Below are 21,128 nucleotides of genomic sequence, written 5' to 3' on the forward strand. Positions count from 1 at the left end.
CTGGTTCTTATTTTCTCTCTACCTGCTCTTCTTTTCCTTCTCTTTCTCCTTCTCCTTCTTTTTGGTTTTTCGAGACAGGGTTTTTCTGTGTAGCTTTGCGCCTTTCCTGGAACTCACTCTGTAGCCCAGGCTGGCCTTGAACTCACAGAGATCCACCTGCCTCTGCCTCCTGAGCGCTGGGATTAAAGGCGTGTGCCACCACCGCCCAGCCCATCTGCTCTTCTTTAATGCTCCCTTTCATCCATCAATGGACACATGGGCTGGTTTCTCACATTGCCTCTTGTCAACAGCCATAGACATGGAAGGGCAAATGTCTTTGAACACACTGATTCTATTTCTTTTAGATATGTATCCAGAGGGAAGATTGTAAGATCACAGAGTAGTTAGATTTTTAAATTTTTGAGAACCTTCATACAACTTTTTATAATGAATGCCAGCATGAGTGCACTATTTTATATACCTACTGAAGGGACCGGTATTGGCTCAGGATGTCCCAAGACCAAGTTCTCAGCGCAAAGGAAATTTATTTACCCCAGAGGGACAAAGGCAAGAAATAAGAGACAAAGACAAGATATAGAGGATGAGGGGAAAGGGGAAGGGGACAAAGGAGAGGGGAAGGTCTGGGAGGGGGTTGGAGGAGGATGGACACACAGATGGCAAAGAACTGCCTCTGGATAGAGAGGAAACAGATGTGGCCTATACACAAAGGACAGTTTATCAGAGTAAAATGGAAAGTCCTGTGTTAGGATGAGGAGGATGAGGTGTTTAATTCTCATTGGGTATGTTAATTAGGTGAGCTTTTGACTGGTGGACTTCAATACTTTGGTAGTTAGATTTTGGTAGTCAGCCTCAGGAGGAGGAAGTGGCCAAATAAGGAAATAGTTTTTGGTGGGTAGGTTTAGGAACATAATCTAACGGTTTTTAGTAAGACGGAGAGAATGGGAGAGAAAGGAAAGGCCTGACAGAGCTGTGTTTGCCATGCTCGGGCTGGCTAGGGTCCCTTCACCCACCTCCGGCAGGCTGGCTAGGGTCCCTTCACCCACCTCCGGCAGGCAAGCATTGATTGCCTCTTCTCCAGATGGCCATCAGCTCATAATATCATGTCCATCTGATACAGGCCATTATAATAGATATAAAGTGATATTTCATGATGGTTTTGATTTGTATTTCCCTGATGATTAGTGATATTGAACTTCTTAAAAACAGATACATCTACTGGGTGGTAGTGGCGCACGCCTTTAATCCCAGCACTTGGGAGGCAGAGGCAGGTGGACCTCTGTGAGTTTGAGGCCATCCTGGTCTACAAAGTGAATTCCAGGACAGCTAGGACTGTTTGTTACACAGAGAAACTTTGTCTCCGAAAAAAAAATACATATACCTATCTGCTAATTATTTGTGTATCTCCTAAGAAATGTCTATTCTGGTCTATTTTTTAAATTAGATTATTTTCTTGCTATTTATATTTTTGAGATCCTCTATAATATTAATATTAACCTGTCATCAGATATACAGCTTGCAAATATTCTTTCTCACTCCACAGGCTGCCTCTGTACTTCACTGTCACTCGCTGTGCTGTGCAGACTTGGTTTTAGATAACCTCATTTGTCTATCTGTTGCCTGGGCTTTTAGGGTCATGTCCAACAAGTCTTCTTTGCCCAAGGCCAACTTCAAGATGATTTTCCTAGGTTTATTTTCCATATCTCTCCAGTGTCAAATCTCGTGGTTAAGATTTTTCTGTTTGGTTGTTTTTTAAGAATTTGATCAGAGCTAAGTATCTAATTCCATTCTTCTGCACACGAATATCATATTTTCCCAGTGGCATATATTTAGGAGATTATCCTCTTCCTTTTATCTTTGTTAAAGATCAACTGATTATAAATTCATTTCTGGGCCGTCTTTACGTCCCCATTATTCTTATTCTAGTACCTAGTACCTGTTTTGATTAGCACATCCACTGTGGTTTGAACGTGAGACGTCCCTGGTAGGCTGATGTGTTCCAACACTCGGTTCCTAGCTCGTAGTGCTGTTTTGAAGTGTTGTGGAACCTTTGGGTGACGGAGGCTCTCTGGAAGAAGTGAATCGCTTGAATGTGCCTTCCCTGTTTTGAGTCGTCCAGCCCCACTTTCTGTCTACCCTCTGCTTCCGGACTGAGATCACACTGTAATTATCCCCCTTGAACTCCTGCTACCATGACTTCCCTGCGATGACGGAGTGTAACCTTGAACTTAAGCCAAAGCAAATCCTCGGTCCTTCGTGCTGCTTCGTTTCACGTACTGGGTTACCGCACCAAGCAAAGCAGTTAATATAGGATCTTTGAAAAGTACATTGAAACAAGGTTTCGAAATGCTTTCAGCTTTGGTTAGTTTGGCTCAATTCAATTTCAAAAACAGAAAACACGGTGTTTGGGGGGGGCCCAAACGATAGTTGGGTTAAAGTTACAAAGAAACAGTAATAGTTAAAGAAACGAGTGTTGCACAAAGGGCTACCAGTGTTTTCATGGGTCCAGCCACGCAGGCATTCAGAAGTCACCGAAGCCGTGGCCCAAGAGGTCCTGGCTGCTGATGAACAGGCGGGGAGTTTAGCATTTTAGCATCTAAATGTGCGCTCCTCATTCTATAAGCATGCAAAATGTGAGCATTACAGGGCCGTGGAAGCCTGGGAGGTCAGGCAATGTGTGGACAGGCTGGATATTCTGCGGGGACCTTAGTAAGTGATGCACGAAGCTTGAGAAGCCAGACAGTTCCTGGGATTTTGGAACTTCCAAGAACGCGGGATACCGGCTCAGGAAAGTGGCAGGCACCAAGTGGAGATGCCCCCCAAAAGAAGCTACATCAGCCACAAATGTCAAGGCCACAGCGACAGTGGTGTGCAAAACTGTGGGAACACAGCGGCTGGGCACCAAGTGCTCGACGCAGAGCTACCCAGTTTCCTGTTTTTCCCCGATGGATGTCAGTCTTCCTTTGGCCCCACCTTCCCCCCCCCCCCATACTCCATCTGTCCATTTGGGAATGGAAATGTCTCTCCTCTCCATCACTATATATTGGACGAATGTAACTTTCTGAGTTTACAGAGCCTCATAACTAAGAATTTACCTTGAACCTCAGAAGAGACCTTGAAGTTCAGACTTACAGTGTGGAGACTGTTAAAGCTTGGGGAAACTCTTTAACTTGGATTAAATATAGTTTGTATTATGAGTTGACCATGAGCTTTGGAGGTAAGGGCACAATATAGTTTGACCCCCCCCGTAGGCTCCTCTTTTGAAGGATCGTTCCCCAGCTGGAGGAGGCTGCGGAATCTTTTGAGGGTCAGACTTAGCTGGTGGAATTAGGGCATCGGTCACAAAGGCTGGCTTTTGAAGGTTGTGTCTGGCCCTCTGTTAGGTTGCTGTCTGTTTCCTGCTCTACCACGACCTGCAAAGCCCATGTCACAAGTTCTGAATGAACCGAACAGCCCAGCCCCACCAGGCTTTTCTTGACATTGTGGACTGAATCTCCAACCCCAAATAATTCTCTCCTTCTTTTCTGTTGTTCAGTCAGCTATATTTGGGCACAACAATACCAAGGGAACAAAATTCTATAAATTCACTGAATTTCTTTACCAGTTCTAAACACTTGTTGGTATATGCTTTCTACATGTCATACCACTATTCTCATAGACAATTTTTGATTTTCTTCCAAATTTAATTAGTATTTTCCAATTAAATTTTAATTTTAAGTGTGTGTGTGTGTGTGTGTGTGTGTAGGGGGGTATTGAGTGCAGTTGTCTCTGTAAGTCAGTGGCATCAGATTCCCCTAGAGCTGGAGTTACAGTGGATTGTTAGCAGCCCGATGTAGGTCCCAGGTCATCTGTAGGAACAGCACAAGCTCTTAATCACATCTCTCCAGCACAAGAATAGACATATTTATCTTATTCATCATCACAGAGGAAGGACTTTGCTCTTCTATTGTGTAGTGTGGGTTTGTCATGCATGGCTTTCCATTGTGTTGAGGTACCGTGTGTTTGTGTGTGTGTCCTTTTTCTACTTTCTTTTTTTCTTTTCTTTTCTTCTTTTTTTTTTCTTGGTTTTTCGAGACAGGGTTTCTCTTGTGTAGTTTTGGTGCCTATCTTGGATCTCGCTCTGTAGACCAGGCTGGCCTCGAACTCACAGAGATCCGCCTGGCTCTGCCTCCTAAGTGCTGGGATTAAAGGCGTGTGCCACCACCACCTGGCTACTTTTCTGCTTTCATTGTGTGAGCATCCCGGTGAGGAAAAGGGCAGGCTAAGAGAGGCAGGGAGCAGAGTAGCTAAGTCTCCCATCTTAGGTCCTTGATACACAGGAAAAGGTAGGGCGTTAAATGTTCTTAACGGTTTGTCTCATTTTGTTTTAGGAAATTCTTCTTATTCTCACCTCCACTTTTTTTCCCCCTTGGGAAAATTTTGTTGCCTTTTTGAATAAAGTTTATTTGCTGGGACCAGCGCATGGCCTCTTCTTTGCTGATTCTGTGTTTGGCCTCAATGCAGCCTGCCCTGTGCTTCCTGTCTGCCATGTTGAAACTTGACCTACCCAACAGCGCCACAAAGGAATAGAGGCTGTAAATCCCAATGCTCAGGTCATATTTGATATCCAGATCAATGTGTTCTTGAACCCCCAATCCAAAGTTTCCGGTATCCGAGAAGTCATTTTTCTATAACTTAACTCCTGCACCTTCAGATCATTCTCCGGGATTTCTTCTGCCTTGGCTCCACGGACTGTGCAGGGAACAGCAATCTTTTCATTTCTCCTGATGCTAAAAGACCTGATGGTGTATCTAGCTTTGGAAAATATGTCTGTCTGGCCCGTGAGCTGCTCCAACCCTTGGCTGGCCCGCTCTCCCTGACACAGGTATTGCAGCAGAGCTTGTGAATGTGAAGTTCCCACATGGGGCGCTCCTTTTCACTTTGGCCTTGCGCCATGATGGAGAACAGGAGGGAGCCCACCTCCACTTCTTCAATGCTAAACCCTTGCTAACCCGTAGCTCAAAATAATAAGGTGGAAGTGAAAGACCTTGTGCTCCCAAGGCGAACGTTCTCTTTATGACTAAAGCAGGCCAGGTAGATGAAATAATTGCATTGATAGGGCAGCCTAGGGTAGGGAAAGCCTAATGGAGCAGAATTTAGCTTGGCTCAGGCTATCCCCAATCCCTCTACTAATCATGCACTTAACAATCTGGGACTCCCACGTACACTAAGCAACACACAAACACCCTGCTCTAAACAATGTGATTGCTCCTCTCAACAACCTTTGGTAACTCTCCTTTGGGGTTATTTTCCATTCATGAATGACCCATAACATTAGGGAGCTTAAGACAGGGGGCCTGGCCCAGCCTGAACTGGTCAGTGCTGGCACATGCAAAGTAAGGCAAACTGTGAACTCTTAGAGACAATCCCCTATTTATCATCGTATGCCCCTGTATAACCGGGTGTGCATATGATTAGTGTCAAGTGAATTATGATAAAGCACACGCAGGTAAAGAAAAGCTTATGTGGGGCTGGAGTGATGGATCAGAGGTTGAGAGTTTAGTTCCCAGAATCTGCAGAGAATATAGTCCCCAGTCACTCCAGCTCTAGGAAGACTGGCTTTGTTTTCTAGATTATGTGGGCACCTACATTCATGTGTGTGTGTGCGCGTGCGTGCGTGCGTGCATGCGTGCGTGTGCACACACACACACACACGCACACACACACACAGAAAATTAAAAAAAATAATAAATATTTAAAAAGAGAAAAGTGTATGTCCACTCAACTAAAACTAAACCACCCACAGAACACCCCTTAGCAACCAGCTCCTCCTTCTCATAGACCCCATAAGAGGAAGCCCAGATGCCCAAAGCAGTAACCCGAGACCTTTCAGTATTTTAACTCAAGGAGCATGCTGCTCTCTTGTAGTGTGTTTGCTCTGTGCTGTCACACTGCTTCTGAATAAAATTTCCGGCTGCTTTGCTTCATATATGTGCTGCCTTAATTCTTTGAGTAAGATGCTGAGAGATTGGAAACACCCAATCTAGACCATGGACCTCCTTGTAACAGTGGGTCAGGTTGGATAGTTGATTCTTGGACCTTGCTCAATCAGGTGAGAACATCTTTAGTTGGGGAGAGAGCTCCTGGATGGGTACCCAGAAACCTCTTTGGGTTTCCCACTGCCACGTGACAGAAACAGCATATGGTGGCACTGAGGATGAGCAATGATCCTACTAATATTCGCCTCTGAGAGAGGGTGACTGCTGTGGGACGGTCTGTACGTCAAATTGCTCTGATTGGTCAATAAATAAAGCACTGATTGGCCAGTGGCCAGGCAGGAAGTAGGCGGGACAAGGAGAGAGGAAAATTCTGGGAAGTGGAAGGCTGAGTGAGGGAGACACTGCCAGCCTCTGCCATGACAAGCAGCATGTGAAGATGCCGGTAAGCCACGAGCCATGTGGCAAGGTATAGATTTATAGAAATGAATAAATTTAAGCTATACGAACAGTTAGCAAGAAGCCTGCCACGGCCATACAGTTTGTAAGCAATATAAGTCTCTGTGTTTACTTGGTTGGGTCCGAGAGGCTGTGGGACTGGCAGGTGTCAGAGATTTGTCCTGACTGTGGGCCAGGCAGGAAAACTCTAGCTACAGGTGACCTGAGAGACAAGTGATTTGGTGAACACTGTCTTAACACCCTGCAAACATTTGACATGGAGCTGGGTGGTTCCTGGCTCTGTCACATCATTTACAGAAGGAACAGAAGGCTCTAAGACAGTGATTCTCAACATGTGGGTCACAACCTCCAGGATCGAATGATGCTTTCACAAGGGTCACGTACAAGATACCCAGCATGTTAAATACTTACATCATGATCCATAACAGAAGTAAAATGACAGTTATGAGGTGGCGATGAAATAATTTTATGGCTGGAGGTCACCACAACATGAGGAACTGTATTCAAGGGTCACAGCATTAGGAAGGTTGAGAAGCACTGCTGCAAGAGTAGCTGCTAACATCAACTAACTGATGGTGTCTCAGAACTGGAACCCATGTCCTCTCTCTGACTCCAGCCCAAGGCCCCTCCTACCATGATGAGATCCCTTTGCTTTTCACACTGTGTCACCTTTTTCTTTCTCAGCTGTGTCCAGACAGACTCCCTCTGAGCAAGCTTAAACACAATCACTCCGTAGTGGGTTAAATTTCATCCCTTCCCCATGCGATTTGTGCGTTGCATTCTGAATTCTCAGACCATGACCTGATCTGGAAATGGGTGACTGGCGCAGATAACTGGTCGAATGGGATGAGGTCATACTGGGGTTCTTGACCCAACAAAATTGATGTCGTTACAAAAAGGGAAAAGTCAGAAACAGGCATGCACACGGGGGAATGCCGTGTGAAGATGATGGGAACCAGAGCGTTGTGCTCATAAACAAAGAACATCATAGATTTTCAGAAAGCACCCAGTAGTTAGGGAAGAGGCAGGGGTAGACTTCTCCCTCAATACCAGCTGAAGGAACCATCCTCACTGACACACTGATTTTGGATTTCAAGTCTCCAGAGCTGGAAGACAACACATTTTTGTTGTTCTAGGCTACCCAGCTTGTGGTACAGCCCCAAAAAGTTAATGCAGACTATCTATAAGGACTTTGTGCCCCTCTGTTTCAGCATGACATGCAGGGCATGTGAGTGGGCAAAGCATCAGACAGTGGGAACTAACAACAGACCATCACCCCTGGGCTTAGTTCTAAATGTACCAGTGGTGTCTGTATTCCAGTAAGCCTGCTGTCCCTTAAAGACATATCCAAATTATATTCTTTGGAGATAAGAGATGCCTCAAATATTTCATCTCCAAAGTATAAGATTCTAAAGGCATGAGTAAAACTATCCTCCTAAAAATATTTCTTTTTTTTTCCTTTTGAGAAATTAAGAAACAGGGGGATCTTAAATTCAGAATCTGCAAACACGCTGTAGCTGAAATATTTGTTGCTAAAAAACACAAAGATGTATGTATACAGTATATGTAATATATAGACACATATACATGATATAAATATTTGCTTTATATGAACACCACACACACACACACACACACACACACACACACACACACACACACAGGCATCTTGAATTTGATCTATACTTAACATTCTCCCTTAAATTTCTGTTATTGTTTACATGCTCTGTCTTGAAACCTTTCTTGGCCAGATTCAGGAAGTATCCAGATACACACAGAAAAGTACTCACCAAGCAAGACTTCAATAACAGATGCCTTCATAGTGGGAGCAATGATCCCCATAAATATCAAAATGGCACCCTGGGGAGAGAGAAAAATACCATCAAACTTCAGCCCAGAGTTCTGAATTGGATGCCCGAAGTATGTGGGGACATTCTGCATCATTTTGCATTGCCCCCTGGAGCCAGGATTTGAAGCTTCGCTTTCTATAGGAAGACACATAGATGGAGCTGGATGGCTGCACTGGTATCCAGGGAATCCATTTTTCAGTTAGAAAACCCATTCTGGTTATCCACCTCTGATTTTCTAGAGATTTGGTCTTAGAACTGATAAACAACTTCACGATTTTGAGACTGTGTCCCAAAAGTCCTTCAATTTGGCCAACAGCCATGTTTATGGTGTCAAGGGAACAATTGAAGATTACAAATAAACTATCTCTTCAGTAAATATTAAATTCCTATAATATGGCTGCTTTGTAAGGGAGAAGGTGATAAAACTGAATTAAAAGCCAGTTCTCACTCTTAAAAGGCATAGTTTAATAGAGGTAGAAAAACGTATGTGAACACAAATAATCATGGCATCAGAGAGCGTGAGAGAGCCTGAAGGTCTCGTAAGGAAGTGGAAGGGACGTTTACAGAGCAGTAGGTCTCTCACTTTGCTGCATATTGGTATCGCTGGGAGTTTTAAAACCACCAATGACCAGGCTGTGCCCAAATCAACTGAATCAGAGTCTGTGGGGGGTAGAGTCTGGGTACTAAGCTTTAAAAGTCCTCCGATAGTTCAACAGGCAACCAAGTTCAAGAAGGAGCAGTTAGAGTAGGGCTTCTCTTCACAGTGCATACTAATCCCCTGGGGATCTCGTTAAAATGCAGATTTCAGTACAGTAGGTCTGGGGCTAGGAACGTTAAAGAAAGAAATGAGAGTCTACAGCTACACTACCTCGAATGTGCCCCATCTCATCTGATCTAGGAAGCTAAGCAGGGTCTGTCCTGTTTAGTGCTTGGGTGGTAGAAAGGAAGGGGGTTATGTCATCCGTGAGAATAAAGAAAAGGTTCATGTTCTGGGAGCAGCTGAACCACCTGGCTGGAATGAACAGAGTTCCACAATAGGGAAATAGGGAAAAGGGACACCCAATGTAGGGATGAGCATAAATAGAGTTCTAGGAGCTGGAAATCACAGCGGACCTGAAGAAGTTGTTCTCTATGAAGAACACACCTCCCTCCTCTTAAAGCTATAAGGAGACTCTCAAAGTTCACCAATACCACCATCCCCTGCTCCAATACCATACTTCATTTTGTTCTGAATCCTTAGGATAAGTCAGCATTGGTGGGTTTGAAGGTTGTCATCGAAGGGATAAGGAAACAAAGACTGAAGAAGTTCCAAATTATGACCACAGTGCCATCAGAGAACAGGAGTGGGATACAAGCAGGGGTGGCGGGGAGGCGTCTGCCTTTGGTTCAGTCAATAGAAAAGAATATTGTAGAGAATCCAAATGTAAAATTTGTAGCTAGAGTTTTCCTGCCTGGCCCACAGTCAGGACAAATCTCTCTCACCTGCCAGTCCCACAGCCGCTCAGACCCAACCAAGTAAACACAGAGACTTATATTGCTTACAAACTGTATGGCCGTGGCAGGCTTTTTGCTAACTGTTCTTATAGCTTAAATTAATCCATTTCTATAAATCTATACCTTATCACATGGCTCGTGGCTTACCGGCATCTTCACATGCTGCTTGTCATGGTGGTGGCTGGCAGTGTCTCTCTTCACCTTCCTGTTCTCTCAATTCTCCTCTCTGTTAGTCCCGCCTATACTTCCTGCCTGGCCACTAGCCAATCAGTGTTTTATTTATTGACCAATCAGAGCAATTTGACATACAGACCATCCCACAGCAAAAATTGGCCTGTATTTTATCAGCATTATCACCTAAAATGTTTAAATAATATCAATGGTAACACAACATTCCTTCTCTCTGGGCAAGTGGAATCCCCCATGCAGCTGGGTGGCTAAAAGTCAGCATTTATAGCTCTGTCCTCTGCTGTGGTCCCGGGGTTTCTTGGTAAATCCACTTTTTGGAAAAAAGATTCTGAGTTGTAGAGTATGCCAATCCCTATGATATAGACCCTCACAAAAATCTCATTTTTAAGCCACAAGAGTGATGTTACTAAATGGGAAATGGATATGCTAATATTCAATATTTAGATATGGATCTGTGAAGAATTAGCGAAAGTGCTCATCAGTTATGATTGAGCCTTTTGTTTTTCTCTCCTGAGACAGTAGACCAGGCTGGTCTGGTCTGTACTTGCAGAGATCCTGGTGCTTCTGACCATTCAAGTGCTCCCTGAGCTCAGCTAAAGAGCTCACACTCTCCTGTGTACCCAACTAAAGAGCTTACCTCGGTTATGACTGAAGGACCAATACAAATACCAATGAATTTAAAACTGCTTGATGTGTGAAAGGTTTGTCCTAAACAATTAAATTAGGCACGAAGAGAGACCTCCTCACAGCACTGGATCCCTTCGTTGACTTTGAGCAACAATTGTGATACATGAAGTTTCCCAACTGGAGTAGTTGACCACTAGTTAACAGTAGAGCAATGGTCTTGAACTTCAGAGTAGAGACATACAATCTGCTTGCTAACTCAATGCTGGCATAGCTGTAGTATATTTTGGAACCCGTGTAATGAATAATTTTTACTAATTTGAGACTCTGCTGAACAAAAGGCGTGGGTTGAACCCTAAATATTGGACGTTCTTAGGAGACAGATGCAGGATGTGAAGTGTCCCTGTTGGGTGCGTATGACCAGCGCTACTGTTAGTACTCAGCGTTGTAGACGCATCCCTCTCTTTCTTCCACACTTCACATCTCCAGCCGCTAAACTGGCTGGCTCTACATTCCTACTGCATCCCGAATCGGTCAATTCTTGTCTTCACCGTTACACCTGGTCCAGGCCACACCCTGGTTCATCTAGATGACTTTAGTTAGCCTTCCAGGCCAGAGAGGCTAACTAGCATGGCCCTGGTTGAAGCAAATTGGTCCATGGCATCCCTCTGCTCAGTACTGTACTGTGGCTCCCCACCATTCTAAGAAGAAAAGCTAAAGTCTTTGCAGGTGGCTTAAGGTCATACTGAATGTATCCACTTTTCATCCTCCTGATCTAATTTCCCACTATTCTTCCCCTCACTTATTAAGTCCAGGCCACATTGGACTCTTGGCTGTTTCTAGAACATTCCTTTCACCTCATGATCTTATTTCTGCATTTACTGTCCTACTAGTTATTTGCTCTGCCTCAAATACTTCCCCAACATGAGCATGCGATTATTCTTTTATTTCTCCCAGACCTTTGCTTGAGTGTTACCTTCTTATGGGGTATTCTACAAGCATCCTACTTAAAGTCATAATCCCTCTTTCTGTCCACTGCTAAGCCCTATTCGTATCTTTCTATATTTTTTTCTGGTTACTTATCACTTTTGACATACTCTACAATTTACTTATTTTATTTGTCCGTTGTTGGGTTCCCCCAACAGAATGCTAATTCCACGAGGATGGGAATTTTCATTTGAGTTTATAGATGCTCAGCAAATACATGTTAGATAAATATGTGAGTACCAAGGACTGTCTCCTTTTCCTAGAAAAGAAAAACAAAGAAACAAAACAAAGAGAAGATGATCTGGATATACACCAAACCCGGCAAATCATACATTGTAGCGGGAGCTGTTCTCACCATGCCCTGAAGAACCACCCCTAGTGAGGTAGCAGGTAACTGTTCTACCTGTCTATGACCTTGAGGGAAATGCCCCTGGGGGTGGCCACTCCAGGGGACCCTTAAGACCTGGGATGCATGTATGTGGCTCTCTCTTAGCTACCTCATGGTTTTGGATGCTGGTAAGGACCAGGGCAGAGCTCACCAGAGAACCGTGTTGGACCGCGCCTCACCCTTCCAGGATCCTGTGACAAATTCCTTTATCCTGTCTTATGAGTTAACCCCCAAATAAATTCCTTTGATCACTAAGCAGACTCTGTGAATTGCTAGCGATATAATCCCATTAATATATTTTCAATAGTAGTCCACATACAAACCCAAGGGGAAACAGGAGCGCAGAGAGGAACGCCCTCAGGCATGTCCTACAGCTTCAGAAGTCATGAAGGACATATACGACCTTCACATCTGGGGCTGCATGAATAGCCACCAACCAGTTCCAAGAAACAGCCTCTAATCCTGGTGAAGATATTACCCAAGTACGACTCATGAGCAATAGAACCGACTAGAAACTGTCCTTTTGGAAGCAGAGTGTGTTGAAGATTCTTCCTCATCCCTGCACTCTCCTTCCTTGCTTGGTCTTTTTTTTTCATACTCTTAAATATTAATGTGGTTTTTGAAACGTTAGGGACAACATTACCGCTCCCCCCCCCCCCCCCCCGCGCGCTCTGATACCCCAGAGGCTGGGGCTTGAAGACTGCTTAATTTCGCAGAAGAGAAGTCGGTCAGCATGATGAAGCCATGGGGTGTTCAGCGACTTGGGAACCTTAGTTCCTCCCGTGCTCCCAGGAGTGCTGGCAAAAATCGCAGAAGAGCTTCCGAAAGAATGTTACTTTTGCGTAAGTTATGGATTGTGCTGTGAGCTATAATTTAAAAGTTCCCCAATCTGGAGTTCTGCGGAGGCAGATAAAGCCTGGGTTGTGAAAGAAAACCACGCTTCAGTGTAAGCGGATTAGCATAGCCAGCTCAATTAGATATCATGGCCTGAAGTTAGAAGAGGACAAATTTGTAATAAATAAAAATAGCACCTTGTTCTAATTTCACCTCTCTTGCTGTGATGAAACACCTTGACCGAGGACAACTTAGGGAGCCAAGTATTGATCTCAGCTCACAGGTCACAGTCCATCATCAAGGGAAGTCAGGTAGGAAGCAGGAAACCAAAGAGGAATGTTGCTTTCTGGATTGCATAGAGCCCAGGACCACCTGTCCAGGGAATGGTGTTGCCCACAGTGGGCTGGTCTCCCCTGCATTAATTCTCAATCAAGGCAATCTCCCACAAACATGCCCATAGGCCAATCTGAACTGGGCCATCCCTCTGAGAGTTGATTTTCAAGGCTCTGTTGAGTTGACAGTTAAGGCTAATTAAGGCATGCCTTATACTTTCTTCAAAGCCTTAAACCAGGCATGTTTCTAAAATGGGAGCGCCTTAGCTATTTTTCTCCTCCTTACCCCCCTTTTCCTCCTCCCTCCCCTTCTTCAACTCACTATGCAGCTGAGGATGGCCTTAACGTCTATACCAGTACCACAGGTTTCTGTGGTGCTGAGGATCCAAACCAGGGGCTTGTGCGTGTTGGGCAAACGCTCTACAAACTGAACTCTGTCTCCGTCCCCTCCCCTTGTTTTTTTTGGTCATTTGGTATCTAAGTCCTGGAGCTTTGCTTGTCAATGAGGGCCACCATCTGTATTTGATAAGAAAGTGAATAAGGTTTGTTCTTACATAGGGACCTTGTTTAGGACGTGGGGACCGACATCTTCCTTTCCATTTTAAAGCAAAGGAGTCTGAGTGTGTGTGTGTGTGTGTGTGTGTGTGTGTGTGTGTGTGTGTGTGTTGCATGTTCCTGTATCACCAACATTTTTACTGTCAGATTAAATAATTACAGAATAGCTAGAAACCAAACCATGGGTGAGCGACTTCTTTGAGGTCACATACTCAAAGTCAGGCCCAGATTTTACGGCTCTTGCTTCTGGACGGTTGTTTACTCCTTGACATGTATAAAATGTATTTTATTGAGAATTTTAACAAAGGCCAAATTGACTTTTCCTGAGATCTATTTGTTAGCGGGCTAGATGCTCACGGGCTAAGAGGTGCAAGCTACTTAAAGAGGTCAGAGAGGAATAATGTTCATTAAAGGTGGAAGGAGACGGAAAGGACGAATAGAAAAGGACCCATGCAGCCCATGCAGAATCCTGCTTAAAAGTTTCACCTGCACGCAGAAGCCAATGAAATCAGAAATAAATAAGGCAAATAAAGATAAAACAATGATCAACCCCTCCAGTTTGGGAGGGGGCATTTAGGGACTGTCTTATCATCATCATCATCATCATCATCATCATCATCATCAGTGTGTGTGTGTGTGTGTGTGTGTGTGTGTGTGTGTGTGTGTGTGGTGCATGTTCCTGTATCACCAACATTTTTACTGCCAGATTAAATAGTCACACAATAACTAGAAACCAAGTTGAAGCCACAGGTTGTCATAAGACGTGACCTGTGGGGAAGAGTTACCACTTCACACGATGCCCAACATCCAATGAGGAGTAACACAACCTCTGACCTCCTTACCCATTACCCTCCCTGTTCCGCATTACCCGTGCCCTCCGCATTACCCGTGCCCTCTAATTAGAGAGGACCAGCTTCTTAAAGCACAGGTCTGAATGTGCATTCACCTGCCAAAACCTTCACAGCCCACTCATTCTCTAAAGAGCAAAGCCTAAATTCCTTGGGGAGTCATGAGAGACCCCAAAAATGTGATCCAGGCGACCCTTCAACACCATTAAACTGAAATTCTCTTTCAGAATTCTCTCCTCTGGTTCCAGCACCTGTGGACTTCTGATATTTATTTGTGTACATTAGCCCCATGGCTCACTCATATTATCTCTCTGGAATACCTCACCACCTTCCCCTGCCCCTCACAAGCCTTGCCATCGTCCAGGCTTCAGCCCGTGGTCCACCTCTTTTACACAAACCTTCCTGGTTTCCTAATCCAGCTTCATTCATACTTCTGTTTGTGATTCTTAAAAAAAAAAAAAAAAGATAGAAAAAGGAAAAGTTTATGTGGGCCCTATGTGCTAAGCAAAGAGAAACAAAACGCATGTCCCAGGATCAAGTTGCTGGGAGCCTTCCAGAGGGAGATAGACATGCATTTAGTCATAGCTAGCACTTAGGGAGCACGTGCTAAGTGGAGATGATGTATTAACTCATTCATCTTTACAATAGCTTCCTGAGGCCCTGGACACACACAGAAGTCAGTGACTTTGCCCTAGGGGACAAGGCTGCAAGGAAGAGAAGCTAAAATCCCAGATCAGAGGCTCTGTTTTCTGCAAGGCTGTTGTTACCGAGTGTCTCCGGACAAGACAGCCATGCCCGTGGGTCGGTTGGTAAAGGGTCCAGAGATAAACCACTCCAGAACAGCGTCTGCTTTATTGCATGTGAGCAACCACTTATATAATGGAAGCCTGCCTTGGATTGGATAATAAAAAGCTCATACTGCTGCTGTGAGATATTGTTCTGTATGCTGTGAATGTGTTGCTCTGATTGGTTGATAAATAAAATGCTGATTGGCCAGTAGCCAGGCAGGAAGTATAGGCAGGATAAGCAGATAAGGAGAATTGTGGGAAGAGGAAGAGCTGAATCAGGAGTCACCAGCCAGACACAGAGGAGGCAAGATGACAAGGCAGAACTGAGAAAAAGAATCAAGCCACGTGGTTAAACATAAATAAGAATTATGGGTTAATTTAAGTGTAAGAGCTAGTCAGTAATAAGCCTGAGCTAATGGCCAAGCAGTTATAATTAATATAAGCTTCTGAGTGATTATTTTATAAAGTGGCTGTGGGACCACAGGGCTGGGCAGGACCGGAGAAACCTTCCAACTACATACCACCAGGGTCTTTACATGGAAGAAGCATATTAAAGGAGACATGGAGAGTGTAGACTCATTGGCAGGCCAGCCACCAGCTACTCACGCTCCTTCAGAATTCGGCGTTCTGACTTCAGGAGCATCATGTGCCATGCTTCTTGTTTAGAAGTGCAGTGTGCCAAGGAGGCCGGTCACCACGTCATGCCTGCATTTTCTCCTACACTCCACTGGCCATTGCTGGCTCCTGGCAAGCAGGTGCCTTCGTCTGCATTCTGACTCAGTTGGTCTAAGCTGGTATCATGCTGTTTGAATGCTGGCACATGGATTCCACTGGGCAGTGGGCCCATCTACTCGTAAAGCTACCAGCAAGGAAAAATTGAGTGGATGGCACATTGGCTCAGGTGCAGGGACTGGAAGAGGCTTGAACAACTTAACGGAACTTCAGGGAGCTGCTCAACCAGGCGTGGAAGAGGAATGAAGTTATTATAGAGGAAGGAAGGGGCTACATAAGTCTTGAATGTCATGCCTAAAGAATGTGAGATCATTCCTCTAGGCAACAGGGAGACATGGAAGGCTTAAGAATGATTTTTTTTTCATTCATCATTTTTAATAAGCCCCTTGGAGGTCTAATTGAGCCACCCACATGGAAAAAAATCTGCCCCATTGGATATATTGGGGTGGTATAATGGTGGTGTTGGTCTGATCTAGATGTGGCTCTGAGGAGCACCCGACCATGCTCAATCCATGAGGTGGAGAGAGCCAGTGTCCATCTGGAAACATTCAGCAGTTATGAAGAGTCTGAATGTTACTTCCAATATGCTGAGAATCCCCGGGGACAGATGTCTCTGTGTGGAGAGAGGCCACATCTACGCCCTTGCTTTCTCCATTTCTGCCTGCCTGTTAATCGTCAGCCACTCATCTCTGATGAACGTGAGGTGATCAGAAAAGAGAGGAAAAGGAGGTTGGCACTTGGAGGGTCCTTTACAAGGTAGAGGTGGCCTTGACGTGGACAGTAACCTTGACACAGATCATAGATCTGGGGACTTGGTCTCAAAGTCTGCATTCACCATTGCTCTGATCCCAACAGGCACCGTGAGGGGGACACCAGAGTCTTCCAGGATTTGAAGGTGGCATAGTAGTTCACTTTGCAATTCTTCCTGTTTTCATCCCCTCCCCCTTTTGCCTTCAGGAAATAATAACATAAAAGCGTGGTGAGTCAAATGGGTAGAGCAGACAGAAGACATTTTACTTTTTCTTAATAGATTGGCACGAGGTATGTACAATGATATGGGATGCCGGGCTACGTGGTCACGACTGAGAATGGCCCCATTGATTCTCTCCCCGCCAACCCCCAACAGACCTCCTGAAATATAGACTGATTTCAAGTTAGCAACAGAAACAAGTGCAGCTGGAGATTTTAGGGAAGCGGCTTTGAGAAGTCAGCAGAGAGCCCTGTTCAGGTATTGTCTGTCACATCCACGTGTTCTGATACCTGAAACATTTTGCATATTAAAAGGACACCATGGCTAGATTCCGTGTCGCCTAACTCCATCTCATGCACAGAACTATCTTTAAAATGGCATCAAACGACCTTCAGGCTACGTATACGAGATGGGCACAAAACATGTGAGTCTTGAGTTGAGACTTGGGTCCCATCCTCCAGACATCTCATTATGTAAATGAAAATAGTTCAAAATTCCAAAACAAGCCGGGTGGTGGTGGTGGTGGCGGCGGCGGCGGCGGCGGCGGCGGCGGCGGCGGCGGCGGCGGCGCACGCCTTTAATCCCAGCACTCGAGAGGCAGAGGTAGGCGGATCTCTGTGAGTTTGAGGCCAGCCTGGGCTACAGAGTGAGTTCCAGGACAGGCTCCAAAGCTACACAGAGAAACCCTGTCTCAAAAAACCAACCAACCAACCAAACAAACAAACAAACAAACAAACAAAAACTCCAGAACAAAGTCTCAGATTCAAAATACCTCTGGTCCTAGGCACTTCAGCTAAGGAATACTCATACTGTAGTAATTACTACCCTAGGTGGGTTGTATCCTGATGTGTAACAGGCAGGCAGAAGGGAAAGATTTTAATCCTGTGTTTGGGGAATAGCTGTTGCCTCTCTCCCTGGAAATGAAGAATGGAGCAGGAGGTTCCAGGTCTACTGGCAGCCATGTTGTGGCCATGGGAAAAAAAAAAAAAAACAAACAAAAAACCAGGCTTCCAGAACAGCTAGCACAAGAGAAGGAGTTGGGCAACCTGAGGTATGGTTGAACTGCCTGAGGTTTTGCAGAGAAATGGAATGGAAGGTTGGAGCCTGGGCCCAATTCTGGATCCTCTGTTGTATGAGATAATAAATGTCTCTCTCAGCTTGGTTATAACTGAGGGATTATTTCTACCTGGTGTAATTTTCAGGACCTATTCTTGTCAGTGACTTTAATTAGAGAAGACTAACAATGCCTGTTACGTTTTCTCAATAAACTATGTAGTGTTTCTCTCCTGGACCCACAAAAAATTCGTTCAAGAGGCAAAATGGGCACTCAAATGCGTAGAATTCAGAGCAGGGGGGTCCGCTTGCCCAATGTCACACAGCACAGGTCTTCATCCTGCTCTGTTGATTGTACCTATGTACATGTGGGGGTGCATGTGTATATGTGGGCATGTGGAGACCAGAGGACAACCTCGGATGCCATCTCTCAGCCACTGCCCTCCTTGTTTTTTTCAGACATGGCCGGGACCTCCTTGTGTAGGGTTGGCTGGGTGGCCAGTAACCTCATGAATGAGCTTGTCTCTACCTCCCCACTGCTGGGATTACAGGAGCGTGCCCCTGTGCTCAGCTTTAAAAGTGGGCTTCCTCCATGCTTGCACACCAAGCACTTTACTGAGAAGACCCACTACCCAGCTTTGTGTACTTTGTATTAATTTTATCATATATCTCATACTTGCTGTACATTTCAAACTATGCCATAACTTATCAGCTAATTAGTATGAGGTATAATTTCTACCTCTTCTTTCCTTCCTTCCTTCCTTCCTTCCTTTTTTTCTTTCTTTCTTTCTTTCTTTCTTTCTTTCTTTCTTTCTTTCTTTCTTTCTTTCTTTCTTTCTTTCTTTTTTTCCTGAGGCAGGGTTTCTCTGTGTAGCCCTAGCTGTCCTGGAACTCGCTTGTAGACCAGGCTGGCCTCGAACTCACAGAGATCCACCTGCCTCTGCCACTCGAGTGCTGGGATTACAGGCGTGCACCACCACCGCCCAGTGACATTTTCACTCTTACTGGTGCACTGTTCACTTTCAAAGCCCAGTGACATCTATAGCTTCAATCTTACAAGATCAAGGACGTCAGCCGCTCAAACTCAGTCGCCGAGAACATTCACTGGAGTTTAGGTGACTCAGCCGGTCAAAGCCTATAATCTAGCAAGAAAAGATACCTTAGACCATTGGAGGTCTCCCCTGGGCCCTGAGAATTGAGACTCTGAGAGCCTTGAAGGGTGTGACTGCTGAACTGCAGGCCTTGTGGGACCTTGCATAAAAAAATGTCAAGAGTAGGAGAGGGAGGTGACAGCGGGCACAGCTTGGAGAGAAGCAGGAAGGGATGCCTTCATTTCTGGCCCCTTCCCAGGTCCCATTTCCAGTCAGAGGGAGATCCAGCTGGACCCGGTTCTTGTGCACGACACACATATTTCTGGGCGCTTCTTCTCCATCCAGTTTGGAGTGAGTTTCTGGTTCTGGCTTGGATTAAAACCTTTCTTCATGTTTATTTTTTAGTTAGGTCTCTTTTCCCCCCCGAAATGATGGCTGGGTGGAATAAAAACAACTTCAGATGAGAAGGATGCACGTAGTTCTCTTCTGTTGGCATCGGAGCAGGAGCTTCCTAGAGAGGCTGCATGAAACCCTGAGGCCAGGGTCTGGAAGGAAGCGTGGCGAAGGGACACAGTGAGGGTAACCCCAAGTCAATGCTTCCAGAACTGCCATGGAGGTTCCCCGGATCATGACGGTACTGCACCAGCAAGAGACGTTTACAACTTTGAAGACATTTTGGTTGCTACAGTTCGCTTAGGTGGGAACACCACTGCTATTGGTACCTCACGGACGGCAGGCAATCAAGTAGCTAAAACATCCCACAACAAACAAGCCAGCCTCCCACAAATAAAGAGTCGGCAATGTCTAATTTGTGTGAAAGATTATTTCTCATGGTGTTTATGAAAATGAGTTGATATTGCCACCCAGTAATGTCCTTTAGATCTAACATATATACATGGCTGAATAAGGTGTGAACTACATTCCTTTCTCGGGGGCTGCTTCTGCAAAAGAAATTGCGTGCGTGTGTGTGTGTGTGTGTGTGTGTGTGTGTGTGTGTGTGTGTGTGTCTAGTGGGCGGCACCTAAGGGGAGGTGTCTGTCCTCTGATGTCTCCGGGATCAGGAGTTACAGGTGATTATGAGCTGTTTGACTCAGGTGCTGGGAACTGAACCCAGGTCTTCCGGAGGAATAGTATGAGCTTTTCTCCACTGAGCCATCTCCTCAGCCTGGGGATCACTTTTGATCACTGAGAAAAATCCTACAGCAGAGGTACCCATCCATGGTCCTCGGTTGTACTAAACAGTGCACTCATGTGTCACCGGCAGACACGTACATGCCTATGCTGCTCATCTATGTGGCGTTTTCCACATTTCAGAAACCCCAAAAGGGAAAGCCTTTTTTGGTATGCGTTTGAGACCATCATTTTGTACCTCATTAAGAACCTGCCATATGGCAATGCTTACCACATCCACAAAGGCTTCCACCAATAGTGATTTCTAGGGAAACTGCAAATAGTAATTACATTTCTGAAGTGGTAGTTTAGATCTTACGTCGCCAGTGGGGGGAAAAATACACTGGTTTGCAGGCATGCACCCATGAGCTCTACAGAACTCCTCCCAAGAACCATTCAAAATCTGGGGAAGGAAATAAGACCCTCCGAGATGAGGTGGGCCAAGAGGGTAACCTCACGGTTACCCCGGAAACCAAGAAAAGCTGAGAAAGAATCTCACGCGGCTCTTAAACATGAACTTCTCTCATCAGAGATGCCTTTACCTAATGCATTTGACACCACATTAGCTCTGCCTCCTCTTTGTGAGTTCTCCCTTGGGCTTTTGTGGTTAGTGACTGCCAAGGACTATCTACTGCGAATTTAGGGCTGAGTGTCTGTTTCAATTCAACTGGGGTCCCCAGAGCCTCTCCTGGCGCGAACACTCTGTGCTTTCTTGCTCGGCCTTCAGTTCTGAGGCACAGAAAAGCATGTCCAGCTCTGGGTCGGCCTTCCAGCTGAGATGGGAATAGGAGC

General features: G+C 45.2%; 1 protein-coding gene and 1 pseudogene across 1 annotated transcript in view; both read right to left on the reverse strand.

Annotated features, from left to right (window-relative positions):
- Vit (vitrin) overlaps positions 1-21,128 on the reverse strand; it is a 130,019-nt gene that overhangs the window by 99,086 nt on the left and 9,805 nt on the right. Inside the window, exon 2 of the mRNA XM_059248413.1 lies at positions 8,222-8,291. Within this exon, the coding sequence (XP_059104396.1) occupies positions 8,222-8,273 (52 nt within the window). The 5' untranslated portion in view covers positions 8,274-8,291. The remainder of the gene's footprint in view (positions 1-8,221; positions 8,292-21,128) is intronic.
- Positions 2,226-4,932, reverse strand: LOC131897722 (large ribosomal subunit protein uL5-like; annotated as a pseudogene).

Source organism: Peromyscus eremicus, chromosome 22, assembly GCF_949786415.1.
Source record: "Peromyscus eremicus chromosome 22, PerEre_H2_v1, whole genome shotgun sequence".
In the NCBI taxonomy this organism is placed as follows: Eukaryota; Metazoa; Chordata; class Mammalia; order Rodentia; family Cricetidae; genus Peromyscus; species Peromyscus eremicus.